The following is a 14,021-nucleotide window of genomic DNA, read 5'->3' as shown; positions in this document are numbered from 1 at the left end:
GACAGGCTGTGTAAGATGTGGGTTTTCTCTGTGATGAGGCATCTTGCAGACTGTTCTCCACTCTGGCATGACACATGGTCTCTCCTTTGGCTATCATTTCAGTGTATGTCACTTCCATCTTACACCATTCAGCTTCTTGCAGCTTTCTCTCAAAACCTGTATCTTACCAGAAGGATAAGGATTTTGATTTAAATCAATCCAGGTAGTCAATAGCTTTAATATGAATACACAAAAATCTGCCCATGCCATGGCATTGGCTCCACCCACTGTGTCTCACTTTCCTTCCCTCTGATCCTGCTTCACTTTTGTGTTACTAATGATACCATACTTGGCAGGAGCATCCCCAAAGATCTACCTGCTGAGGACTTGGTCCCAGGAGGTCCTTTGGTCCTTAAGAATGAGCCTTGGGGAGGGACCAGGGGACCTACATTGTGAGGTGTGGCGGGAAGGGGAACAGGGTGGGGGAGCTGAAGGAAGTGACCATGCGTGAAAGACAACAGGGCTGCTTCCTGAGCTGTACTCTCTGAGCTTCTGAAACAAGGATCTCACACCCACATGTGGTAGCCCCAGGACTGGTCCCAGAACCCAGTGACTGATGAGAACCTTCCTAGGCCTCAGGTACACACATATGCACTGCATGTTGGCCCTGGAAGGCCCCAGCTGCCCTGCCTACACCAGTAAGGATCACACAGGTTCAAAAACTTACCCTCCCACATGAAGGTGACATTGATACAATCAGAAATGGAAGAGCTGAGTGAGTTCCTACTCCCTTTCCTCATTCAGCTGTGGGCAAAGCAATGCCCTGGTGTCAGTGTTAGATGACAGTCCCACCCAAGAACTGGGACTGTCATCTAACACTGACAGGACCTAGTCTGGGCTGATCTCCATCTCCAAGGACAATCCTTTTACTATGCTTGTGATGCCTAAATACAGATTACGTCATTTAGTTCAGACCGTTAAATCCCAATTTATATTCATAAAGAGATGCACCCTCCCCTCAGCCTTTCAGTTCTGCTTATGTACTTGCTGTTCACATGTGGCTCATGGGCAGCTGAAATTTAACTAGTATGTTACAATTGCTTCTTTCACAGGTACCTGGTGACATTTTGTTACAAATGGACACGTCTTCACTGATCTACCTATTGCTGTCTTCCATCACTGACTCAAAATTAATACCATGCGTCTTTACCTCAATATAATAAAGGCTGTCTATGACAAACCAACAGCCAATATCATACTAAATGGCCAAAAATTGAAGGCCTTTACTTTAAAATCAGGTACAAGACAAGGATGTCCTTTATCACCGTTCCTATTTAATATAGTTCTGGAAATACTAGCCAGAGCAATTAGACAAGAGAGAGAAATAAAAGAGGTAAAGATAGGAAAAGAAGAAGTTAAGCTATCATTATTTGCAGATGACATGATACTCTTTATAGAAGATTCCCAAAACTCCATTGAAAGACTCCTAGATATAATAAATAAATTCAATAATGTACATGGATACAGAATCAATACTTAAAAATCAATAGCATTCCTATACACTAACAACAAAGTCACAAAGAGAGAAGTAAGAGAGGCCACACCCTTCATACTAGCAAGCAAAAAAATGAAATATTTAGGAATTACTCTCACGAAAGAAATGAAAGACCTATGCAGGGAAAATTATAATACACTGAAAAATGAAATTGAAGAAGATCTCAGAAAATGGAAAAACATCCCTTGCTCATGGATAGGAAGAATAAATATTGTGAAAATAGCCATTCTCCCAAAACTGTTATACAGATTCAATGCAATCCCGATAAAAATACCATCAACATACCTCAAAGAACTCGAGAAATCACTCCTAAAATTCACCTGGAGCAAGAAGAGACCTAGAATAGCAAAGACAGTTCTAAGCAGCAAAGGCAAGGCAGGAGGCATCACAATCCCTGACTTGAAGTTATACTACAAAGCAACCCTAGTAAAATCAACATGGTACTGGAACCAAAACAGAGCCGAAGATCAGTGGAATAGATTACAAGATACAACCACAACTACAAACACACTCAACCACCTTATGTTTGATAAGGAGCCAAACATGTTCGCTGGAAGAACGACAGTCTCTTTAATAAATGGTATTGGAAAAACTGGCTCTCCATATGCCGAAAACTAAAACTAGACCCATGCCTATCACCATGCACTAAAATAAAATCTAAATGGATCAAAGATCTAAATATTAAAATAGAAACACTAAATCTATTGGAAGACAAATTGGGTAAAAACCCTTGAAGACATAGGAGTAGGTAGAGAATTCATGAACAGGACTCAAACCACACGGGAAATACTTCCCAGAGTCAATAATTGACTCTTATTAAAAAGTTTCTGCACATCAAAAGAAATCTCCAGCATAGTGAAAAGAAAACCTACAAACTGGGAAAAAATCTTAGTGAACTGCCCCTCAGACAAAGGACTTCTGTCTAAAACATATAAAGAATTAAAAAAATCAGACCCCCAAAAATTCAAAGACCCAATCCAAAAATGGGCATCTGAGATGAATAAACAATTTTCAGATGAAGAAATACAAATGGCAAATAAATACATGAAAAAATGTTTGCCATCACTGGTCATTAGAGAAATGCAAATTAAAACCACACTGAGATTCCATCTCACTCCTGAAAGAATGGCCAAGATCAAGAAAACCACCAACAAACAATGCTGGAGAGGTGTGGGGAAAAAGGAACTCTCCTGCACTGTTGGTGGGATTGTAGACTAGTACAACCATTGTGGAAGTCATTCTGGAGATTTCTCAGAAAGCTGGGTCTGGAAGCCCCATTGGACCCAACTATTTGACTTCTAGGCATATTCCCAGAAGAACTGAAAGCATCATACCACAGTGATATATGTGCACCTATGTTTACAGCAGCACAATTTGTAATCACCAGATCTTGGAAACAACCCAAGTGTCCATCAACTGAGTAATGGATAAAAAAAGTTGTGGTATTTTTATACAATGGAGTACTATTCAGCTATAAAGAGTGATCACCTTGAGACATTTATAAATAAATGGACACAGCTTGAGACCATACTCATAAGTGAAAAAAATCAAACTCACATGTATAAATACTGAATAGTTTCCCTAGTGTAAGAAATATTAAGAATACAAAAAATTACATGGTAATCATGATTCCCAATCATATTGGTTTGAAGCCATATAATGTTTTCACTCATTAATTGCAAGGGTTTTAACCTGGGTTGTTCGATTTTAGTATCAGTGATAGTACGAATAGCTATTTTGAAGAAAACAACACATCATAAAAGCTAGTGCTGATTTAATATCACCTTGTTTTGAAGTCCCATCAAACTGTTGTACATCGGTTTCCACTGGTTTTAACATGTTGTATCTTACTATATTTTACTATATGCGATAGTATAAACAAAAAATTTTATAGGCAAAGAGATAATACAGAAACCGTTGTTCGTTTCCTGTTAACTGGTTCTAAATACCCTGTAATTCTTTAATTCTCTTGAATGGCTTCACACTGTCTTGATATGCTTGATGCTATAGTATATGAACTTATACTCAAATAATTCAAGGAATTAGGCACTATGGTGACTACTATTATGTTAGATTATCTGGGGGTGAAACACAATGATGCTTAAATTATTCGGTTCTGACCTAAGTTGTTCTGTTACAATGTCCTCTTTTATCTCAATCTCTACCCTTTTCTAAAATTAATCTATTTTTCTTATTTTTTTCAATTAAGGGAAAACTAAATTTAAAAATAGCAGGACATATTATAGTAACTGTCTTGGTTTTCCTATTAACCTGATTTGAACCCCAGTATTGCTCTCCCCATCTTGTTCTGTCTGATTCTACTATATTATATTTTGTTTGATAATATCAAGTTTGAGGGTATAGGCAACCACTTTGAAGGCAGTAGGATTTGCTATGATGCCCATTATGGTTTAACTATTATCTTCTTTTGAAGTCCTGTAAGGTCTCCAGTGTAGGTTTTATTGGTCTTGTACTGTACTGTTTTGATCAATTCTATTATACCTGATGATATAGGCAACTCTTTTTAAAAATAGCAAGAGGCACAATGATAACCATTTTTGATCACCTAGTATTCTATTTTTACATCATGTACTATGCCCATCCTTCTGTTCTAACTGACTCTGTTCTGTTTAGTCACGTAAGGTTTTATTCTCTTCAAAAAAAGTAATAAGAACTGTGGGAGTAAAAAAACCCAAAAAGAGTAATTGTTATTGTAAAAAAGAGAAGAAAGGAAGGTGGTCTAAGGGATATAACTGCATGTATGTTTGAGTGTGTAGGATGGAAAACCATATTACTGAGCTTTTGTTGGATCATTGAACAGAACTGTCTGCAATCTCACTGTATGAATGTTCACTTTATATGCTTTAATTTTATAATTTGGACAACTGTTTCTAAGATGACAATGTGTAGCCTATTAACTAGTGATTTCTTACTGTATATTTTTTTCTTGAAATTCTGTACCCTGTTACTGCTTTGTTTTTTTATTTCCTTTCTTTTTTTCTCTTTAAATAAATAAAAAAATAATACCATTCCTGTCATAGAAATCACCATGGTACATTTAAACTCTTTATGTTTTAGACAGAAGTCCTTTGTCTGAGGGAGAGTTCACTAAGATTTTTTTCCAGTTTGTGGGTTTTCTTTTCACTATGCTGGAGATTTCTTTTGATGTGCAGAAACTTTTTAATAAGAGTCAATTATTGACTCTGGGAAGTATTTCCCGTGTGGTTTGAGTCCTGTTCATGAATTCTCTACCTACTCCTATGTCTTCAAGGGTTTTTACCCAATTTGTCTTCCAATAGATTTAGTGTTTCTATTTTAATATTTAGATCTTTGATCCATTTAGATTTTATTTTAGTGCATGGTGATAGGCATGGGTCTAGTTTTAGTTTTCGGCATATGGAGAGCCAGTTTTTCCAATACCATTTATTAAAGAGACTGTCGTTCTTCCAGCGAACATGTTTGGCTCCTTATCAAACATAAGGTGGTTGAGTGTGTTTGTAGTTGTGGTTGTATCTTGTAATCTATTCCACTGATCTTCGGCTCTGTTTTGGTTCCAGTACCATGTTGATTTTACTAGGGTTGCTTTTGGCTGCCAGTACAGTCCTATGCATGACTCTGGTGAGTGAGACCACTCTGGTTCAGTGAAACTGCCACTGAGCTGAGGAAGGAGATATGAACTGTGTTCCAGTTCTAGCTGATGAAAGTATTAGCTTTCTCCAAGGTGAATTATGAGGAAATTTAGAACCAAATTCTTGAAACCATGTATAGACTATGATATTGTAAGATCAAAGTACTACTTGATTAAATGAGTCAGTTTACACAATACAACCATCCATATAGTTTAAATTGTCAAAAAAATGTTTACAAGGATAGACTGATTGCTAGATTTCCAAATTAGAGTCAACTGTACATTGTCTTTTCACAAAATCCAAAAGGAACAATATAAAAATGTGTAGCCCCTTTAGTTTTGCTGACGAACAGTCTATTAGAAAAGCAGCTATAGGTTTCTCCCTATAGTCTGAAACAACAAGAGTCACAAGTGTCATGACTCCACCTGGAAGCAATTTTTTGTCAGAGCATCAGTTGCTTCTCTAGGAAGTGGAACCATTGAGCTTCCTGAAGACAGCGTTGGTAGCAGACTTCAGTTGTGACCTTTTTCTTCAGTTGCCCATCCTGTGCTTCAACATATTTCTGCTGAGACCCAGTCTTCTGCTGTCCATGAGGGAACCTGGAACTCTGGGACCTCTTGCACCTGACCTAGAACAGAGGGAGAGAGCAACAGTCCATCCTCTGCTATTTGAAGGTCATCTGGGCCAGATGTCGCAACTTAAAAATGCACCCTGAATGCCTGTTTGCAGGTGGGCTAGTGGGACAGCTTCTTCCCAGCTACAATAGAGCAGCCAGGAAAGCACCCCAGTCTCCACATTGTTTGTGCTTGTGACACAGGAGAAAGTGTCCCTGGTGGTGGCTTTCTCCCATTGTCCTGTGTAGGGAGCTGTGCCTCCTGGAGAATCCCATATTCCTTTCCCTAAGCTGGGTGCCTCTTTCTCAGGGACACTGCCCTGCAGACAGAGCCTAGGTCGCAGTAATTCTACCTTCCAGTGTCCCTTTCTGTCCTCCTTCCTTCCCTTGACCGCACACGCTGAAGTCCACAAAGATCGGTCTGTGCTCACCAGTAGCTGTCTGTCATCTTGACCACATAGTGGTTAATCTGACAAAACTAAAACTACCAGAAGGGCGAAGGTCCAGTTCTGAGTCAGTGAGGAAAATATGTACTGGAAAGACATACAGTGATGTCCCCAGAGCAGCAGGAGGTCTGGCTGGTAGACAGGGCCTGAGGAAAGGCCAAAAGGCGGTGGGGGAGGGAGGGTGTCAAGAGGTCAGAGAAATCCTTCTAGACTTAAACAGGATGAACATAGACCCTGCAGGACACAGAGGAAGGTGTCTAATGCCTGGGCCAAGGGCTAGGAGCCAGCTTCCCAAACCACAGCACAGAGAGGGGCCATGGATGCCAGCAGAGAGGGCCCTAAGGGACAGTGTAGATTTCAAGGATTCCTAGGAGGCAAGAGGAAAAACCTGGACAGGAATTCACAGGGGACCTGGACAGTGAGCTCCTGCCGCTGTTGGCCTGAGCTGGGGAGACAGCTAGCCCTGGGAAAGTCACCCAAGTGCTCCACCCCCAACTGGGAGGGGTCAGCTAACCCAAATACTGGTTTGGGTCCTGGACCGGAAGCCCCTGAACCTCCACCCTCCCTACTTCCCAGGTTCACAGAGAAATTTGATCCTCAGGAGTTAGTTCCACCCACTCAGTACTCTGCTAGTCCCTAACTTGCCTTTGGGCAGGAAAAAGAAACTTGTGAGAAATCAAAACTGCACTGCAGAGTTGGTCACAGAGAAGAGCCCACTGTCCAGATTCACGTGTCCTGCTTCAGCACCATGAGCAACACGACCCAGACCTTCTCCCAGGCCCATGTTGGCCTCCCTCCAAACTATGAAAAGATTCAGGAGGAGCATGAAATCGCCGTGCTAGGGGGCACCCATGGTCCGGTTCCCCCAACATCCACTGTGATCAACATCCGCAGCGACACTGCTGTGCCTGACCATGTGGTCTGGTCCCTCTTCAACACGATCTTCATGAACACGTGCTGCCTGGGCTTCATAGCCTTTGCCTTCTCCATAAAGGTGAGTGTCCTGGGTGTGATGCTCTGGGAAGGAGCTGTGAGCCTCAGATTCACCCATCTGAACAGAATCTGTGTGTGTGTGTGTGTGTGTGTGTGTGTGTGTGTGTGTGTGTGTGTGTTTGCAAGACCTGTGTGGGAACTGGGCTATGTGTGGTGTGCAGGTCGCCCTGTGAGCATGAGTGTGCATTGAGGAATCTCCCAGGGCGGGCACAGGGTGGGTGGGCTCCTGGGCATCCTGGGGTCACATTTGTTCCGCTCCTACCCAGAGGAATTCTCCCCACTGTTCACACCAGAAACACCCCATGTCCGGGAGTTGGGGACTTTGTCCCTGGGCTCAGTGGCCAGCACTGGAGCCACCTAAAGTTAGAGTGTGAGAGGGAGTGTCCCCCATCTGAGTGAGGGCAGGGGACTCTGACTGGACAGGGTGAGACGGGGGCCCCCAAGTCAGTGCCCTGGCTCTGCGCTGACTGTCAGGCCCTCACTCTCTGGTTTCCCCCAGTCTAGGGACAGGAAGATGGTGGGCGATGTGATCGGGGCCCAGAGCTACGCCTCCACTGCCAAGTGCCTGAACATCAGCGCCCTGGTCTTGAGCATCATCATGATCATTGTTTTCATCACATTATATGCTGCAACCATCACAGCAATCATCCAAAACTTGTCTCAGTCGAAAATAGATTCTCAGGGTTACTAGTTCTGTTGTGCTCTCCCCTTCACAGCTGCCTGATCCTGGGCTAGGGCCTGCCCTTTGCCCCACTCCCTGACCAACTTCTACAATTGGAATCAATAAAGTGTGTACGTTCTTACTGTGCTGTGACATCTCCTGGGGGGAGGGACATTGCTCATTGTCCCCATCTTGGTCCTGAGATGAGCCCGCCCTCTGTGCAGTGTCCCTGTGAGGACCAGAGGAGGTCTAGAGGTCAGAGGTCTTTGGGTGCCTGCTTTGAGGGGCAGAACAGCTGGCTCCTGGTGGGTTTTCTGCTCGTATGAAACTCGCCAAGTCATCATGGCAGTGGTCCAACATAGCAAAGGACCCAGAGACTGTTGTCTCATATCGATTTCCTCTTTCTTCTCCCCTCAGCCCACAACAAATTTCCTCTTCCCTTGCACACACCAATGCTCCCCTAGTCAGCTGCTAGTATGTCACCTTGTCAGCCTCCCGAAACTCCATCCCAATCCAATCTCATAAAAACCCAACCACTTCTTTGCCTGGGTCAGAGGAAACTTGCATGTTTCTGTAGCCCTCCCACACTTGCAATAAATGTCTCCTTATCTCCCTCTTTGTCTCTTAACAGTGTTGAAAACAGTATCAGTCCCTGATTCTGGTGGTCTAAGGCTTACATGAAATAAGCAATATCCCACAATATCCAGTGGGAAATACCTGCACCTCTCAAAGCAGTTGGAATGACAAATGAGGCCCTGTCCACAACCCTGCACAACCAACCCTAGATTCTTCTAAGTTCTATATAGACTAAACTCCTCCCTACTTCAGGGCCATTGCCTTTGTGGAATTACCCCACAAATGCTACTTCTTATCTCTTTGGTGCAGTCTTCCATTTGGTGTGGGATAGTTTTGGTTTGGCTTAGCTTGGAAATTTTCCTGTGGCACTGCCTTCTCTGTGTTTGTAACATTGCCCACTCTTCTGGAGTGTGGCTCTTGTGCTCACCATTGCCTGAGGGAGATCTGAAGCCAGAAGTCAGACTTGTGTTCCGTTAGCTGTGCACAGACCCTGGGTCTGAAAAATGATTCCTTGACTGGGCATCCTAGGGGAGGAACTGTCTCTATCCACAAAGGATTTGGGCACTGTGGTGGGGGTGGATCTGTCCATCTGGAAACCATGGTTATACAGGGCCACTAAGGAGTCCACCTGCCTGGCAACACAGGCCAGGGGCTTGTCCTGACATCTTTTACTCTGTGCCAGATCTACCTCCAAAAAACCCACCCAGGTCCCTGCTCCTTGGAATCTTGCAGAGTTCTAGCTCTTGGGTCAGTGGGCAACATGGATTTCATATGGAAACAGTGAATGTACAGGAGTGTGGACTGTCTTCAGTGTCCCATGTGAACCTGAGAAGAAGCTGGCAAGGACAAGCCTAGTGTGACCCACATGGTCTGAGTGCCATGGATATGACAATCCCAATGAGACTGTGCTAAGCCTCAGAGGGCATGTCAGTATCCTCTGGAAAGCTGTGTGGAAAGACCCTGAGTGGTTGCATTGGCCAGACATGGAACTCATGTGCTACAGGGTTGGAGACTGCCTTGTGGAGCCAGCAAAAAAGTTGTGATTTTCTGCATCTGCAAATGTCCAGGAGAGGTCTGTGGCATGGGGAAGGAGAAGATGCTGACCAGATTATACACCCTAGGTGCTAAATTCTGAGCTGCACAATGGGACTTGGGCACATTTGGGCATGGCCAGGACTCCCTAGGATTATGAGGCAGGCATGACCAGGGAATGGACATGAGTTGGGTGCAGCGAGGGCAGTGGATATGGCTGGGTAAGTGGGCAGAATAGGTCAGAAGAAGACTCTGTTTCTAGTGTCTTCCAAGTAGTACACAGGAGCACATAGTATCACTCAGCTTTGGCCAGCAATGTGTCCCAAGAAGACAGATAGGTATGATCCTTAAGGTGTCCAGATTGGATTTAGGCTGAGGGAGGACCTGTTGGTTTGGCAGCTGACCATAATCTGCCCTCTTCTGGTCACTTGGGTGTGGGCTTGGGTGATTTTGCAAATTTCAAGATCTCGTCTCAAAATTAAAATATTAAGAAAAGGTTGGGATGGAGCTCAGCAGGGAGGCTCTTGTTCAGTCCCAATTGCCAAAGGAGAAGAAAGACCTTAGCATCTTTGGGAAGAAAGGAAAGTGTGTGTCAAAGGACAGGTGTGTCAAGACCACACCCGTCTTCCTGGAAGGTGCAATGCCCCATTGCACTGCATCTTTTCCTCTTCCTGCCTGGGGCACCACTCTCAGCAATGGGGAGATCAAGGGGAGTCACCTGTGGTAAGGAGTTCTTAGGATGGTTTGCACTGATCTGTTTCCCCAGAGGAACCAGGAACTAACTGTACTGGCAAGCAGAAACACCAAAACAACACCCAGGATTTGGAAACAGATTTATTTTACATGGATGGCACTGATCGAGATCATTCCCAAAGTATCAGTCCCTGATTCTGGTGGTCTAAGGTTTACATGAAATAAGCAAGCAGGAAGTACAGAGGCAGAATGGCTTATCATTTAGGGACTGATTCTTACAATATGCATCATACTGACCAGCCACACATCACAGTTACCAGCCCTTTCTAAGAAACAAAAGTAACAGAAACTGAAATGGAGCTATTGCCTGGACAATTAACAAAGTGAAGTATACTGGCTTGGCAGGAAGAGATATACGACCCAGCCACATTCCAGCAGTGCCCCACCACCCTGCCCAGCCCCACCCCCACTCTACCCCCACCCCCGGCCTCTGGATCCCCATTTTACTCTGTTCTCATCAGGATCCAACCCCTAGTGCCCTTCAGATCTGGGCAAGACCCCTTTCACTCTCTTTCTCTTTCCAGAATGTTTTCTTCCCAAGCTTTGCAGCAGGGCAGCCCCTGTGCCTGCTGGGATGAGGAGTGGCATGCACATGAGCAGTGGCTCACCTCATCCCTGTCCTTGTCTCAGTGGGAATCAGAGCCACATTGGGTATGGGGGTCCCCAAGTGGCTGCTGAGGAAAAGAGATGTGGCTTCAGCTACCATGGCCCACTCAGGAGGAGCAGATGCTGTCTCAAAGTGGTAAGATCTGGAGAGTATAGTGCATGTACCATCCAGTTCCTCAAATGGCTGCAGAAAACCCATGATAGCTCAAGCAGGACAATGGCTGCCCTGTGGGCACCTGAGAGACTGTGACAAGCCTTGGCCATGGAGACAATGACAGGGAGCAAATAGCTTTGGCATCATGGGTTCAGATGTGGACCTATGATCAGGACTAAAAGGAAACAGAAACAGTCTAGAGAATGGGGTCAGAGTGTTGGGGCAAGTGGTGGCTTTTTAGTCCTGACCTGACAAAGGTACAATTGCAGAATTTTGAGGTGTGAAACCCAATGCATTGCCAGACTCCAGTCATGGTATGGCTGTCTGTGGACAGCTGGTGGGGGGCAGGCACAGTGCAGGGATAGGAGACCTTAAACTGAACAAAGGGCTCCAGAGAAAGAAGCAGAGCAGCTGGTCACTTGACAGGCAGGCATGGAGGCCTGGAGGGACAGGGGTGGAGGGCCTTCAAGGCAAAGGTACAGCACATAGAGGAACTGAGGATGACACTGTGGGACTTTGGCACTGACCTCACTGAAATCAAATAGGACACAAAAAGGATAGTGAGATAGCTGTGCAAATCATATATCAACAGAGCTCACTATGATAACACAGACTTTAGAGAGTCGGGTACTGATCCAGGCTGCTTTCTGTTGCTGTAATAGACTCCCCAAGGCTTATAGACTCAAGAAAAATGGTTTGCAGGGCTTGTGATCTTACAGGCCGCAAGCCCAATGTCAAACAGTCTGGTGGCATGGTCCTTCCGGTGTCATGACCCAGCAAACGGGCAACAGAGCTGACAAAAGTGGACACTAAAGGAGTCAAACACCAGGGAACCTCTAGTACCCTGTTCTATGGCAGCAAGGATCCAGGTTGGAGGAGGAGAAGCCATGCTTACTGCCAATGGGCTCTTCTACCCATGGACCAGGCGTCAGAAGCAGGAACAGGTGCCTGCCACCCTGACCTCGATGGTGGGGCTGCAGAAAAGCTAAAGCCATAGCAAGGTGTCCCTCACTCTGGAAATCAGAGTGACCACTGCAATGACCTGAGCAAGCTCCTCCATCAAACACAGAGTATGGAGACAAAAAGGGGTTTTCATCATTACCCCAGAGTACCTGGGTGGAGGAGACACAAACCCAACACAAAAACATCCACATTCTGTGTCCTCCTAGGACCACAGGGAATCTTGTGGGCATCTGGTGGCCCTGCTAGGACTGCAGGATATCTGGTAATCCTAGTATTTCATGGGGTGTCTGGTGCCCCTAGTGTGATCACAGGGGCACCTGGTGGTTCTGGTGTGACCACAGGGTATCTAGTTCTCTTGATATGAATGAAAGGTATCTATTGAAACTAGTGTGACCATAGATATCTGGTGGCCCTGGTATGCCCAAGGTGTCTGGTGGCCTTGGTGTGACTCTAGCATGCCTGAGTATCTTTAGTGTCCATCTGGACCAACTTCCTGGTGGCCTCTGTGTGACCACAGCATGCCTGATGGCCTCCTCTTATCACTTGGGAAGTTGAAAGTGTTGAAGGATTTCTCTCCAGGACCCAGGAATGAGAGGGCACCTCTGTGGCTCACTAACCCTACATCATTCCCATCCCCTGGCATGTTAAACTTACAGCCTGTCCCCATGGACTCAGTGAGCACACCACCCTGCATGGCCTCTGATGATGCCTACTTATCCTCCACCCCCACCCCAGGCTTCTGTGGGCTCTGTCATGGCCCTGGAGTCCCCCCAAAGACTTCCTACATCTGCATTTTATAAATAGTATCTTTTGAAGAATCTTACCTGTTAATTCATATTTATTGGAGTAGTTTTTCTGCAATGACTTATTTCTGTATAATTTTCACTTTTATTGTTTGTTGTAATTTTATTTTTTCTCTTTTGCCAATTTTTAAGGCATGGATTTTTTAAATAACTTTTTATTAAAGACCTGTACAAATTTTAATATAACTTGAATATATCTTTTGTCACCTATATATTATTTTTCCAGGGCTTTTTGTTTCTCTTTGTACTTTTTTGATGAGCAGCAGTTTTCTATTTTGCACTTTTGGTGTATTTTTTTGTTTGGCTTTTTTTTTTTTTTTTTTTTTGAGACAAGGTCTTGCTTGTTCAGGCTGGCCTTGAACTCACTGTACAGTACAGGCTACCCTTGAACTCATGTAATACTCCTGTCTCAGCTCCTGAGTATTGGGATCTTTATAGACATGCACCACCACATCTGGCTTCAGCAGTGCTCTATTTTGTCAACATTTAATTGGTCACTTTTTCCTCTTCTTTCTAAAGCTTCCTGTATTGTACTTAAAGCATTTTTGCCTACCTTAAGATTTCAAAGCTCTTTCTCTTATGTTTTCATCTGGAAGTTTTAATAGCTTTTCAGTATATAGGGTTATAACTCACTTGGAGTTGATTTTTATACACAGTATAAGGTAAAGATCAAGTTTCACTTTTTTCCAGGAACATATTCTTAAAGACATGTTGTATATGCATTCCCAACTTATGCTTAATTTTCAAAGTTGTTTGACTCTTCAGGTCCTTTACATTTTTCAAATGAATTTTAGAATCAGCTGATTTCCTATAAAAATGCTTACATGGATTTGATGGGAATTGTATAGATTCTATAAAACAATGTGAGCATATTTTACCTCAAAACAGTGTTAAATGTTCTGATTTATAATTGTAGTTTAGCTCTCTATTTATTTAGCTCTGTATTTTTTTCTTACCAGTGTTTATAAAGTACTTGTATTTATTCTGTTAAATTTACCCAAGTATTTCATGTTCTTCATGCGATTGTGATATTAGCTTCATTTTTAATTGATATATATTATATATTTAACATTTCATTTTTCAATGGTTTATTTTGTGGGCAGAAATAAAATACATTTTGCATAGCAATTTTGTACCCTATTATCTTACTAAATTCATGTATTACTTTTAGTATATGTTTGCTTTTTAATTTTTTACATGTTGAGAACTGACCCCCCTCTTTTGCTCATGGTAAGCAAGTGCATTAACACTGAGCTAC

General features: G+C 43.6%; 1 protein-coding gene across 1 annotated transcript; it reads left to right on the top strand.

The window, feature by feature from the left end:
• Positions 1-6,834: 6,834 nt before the first annotated feature.
• Positions 6,835-8,018, top strand: LOC100713048 (interferon-induced transmembrane protein 2-like). Its single transcript, XM_003461294.4, has 2 exons — positions 6,835-7,216; positions 7,715-8,018. Exons 1-2 carry the CDS (start codon positions 6,971-6,973, stop codon positions 7,904-7,906), a joined length of 438 nt encoding a protein of 145 aa, XP_003461342.1. The 5' UTR covers positions 6,835-6,970; the 3' UTR covers positions 7,907-8,018.
• The last annotated feature ends 6,003 nt before the right edge of the window (positions 8,019-14,021 follow it).

This window comes from Cavia porcellus, unplaced genomic scaffold (genome assembly GCF_034190915.1).
Source record: "Cavia porcellus strain 051 isolate PalLab524CR breed Dunkin Hartley unplaced genomic scaffold, mCavPor4.1 scaffold_6, whole genome shotgun sequence".
NCBI lineage: Eukaryota > Metazoa > Chordata > Mammalia > Rodentia > Caviidae > Cavia > Cavia porcellus.
Note: the sequence above shows the minus strand (reverse complement) of the source record. Positions and strands in the feature narration are given on the sequence as shown.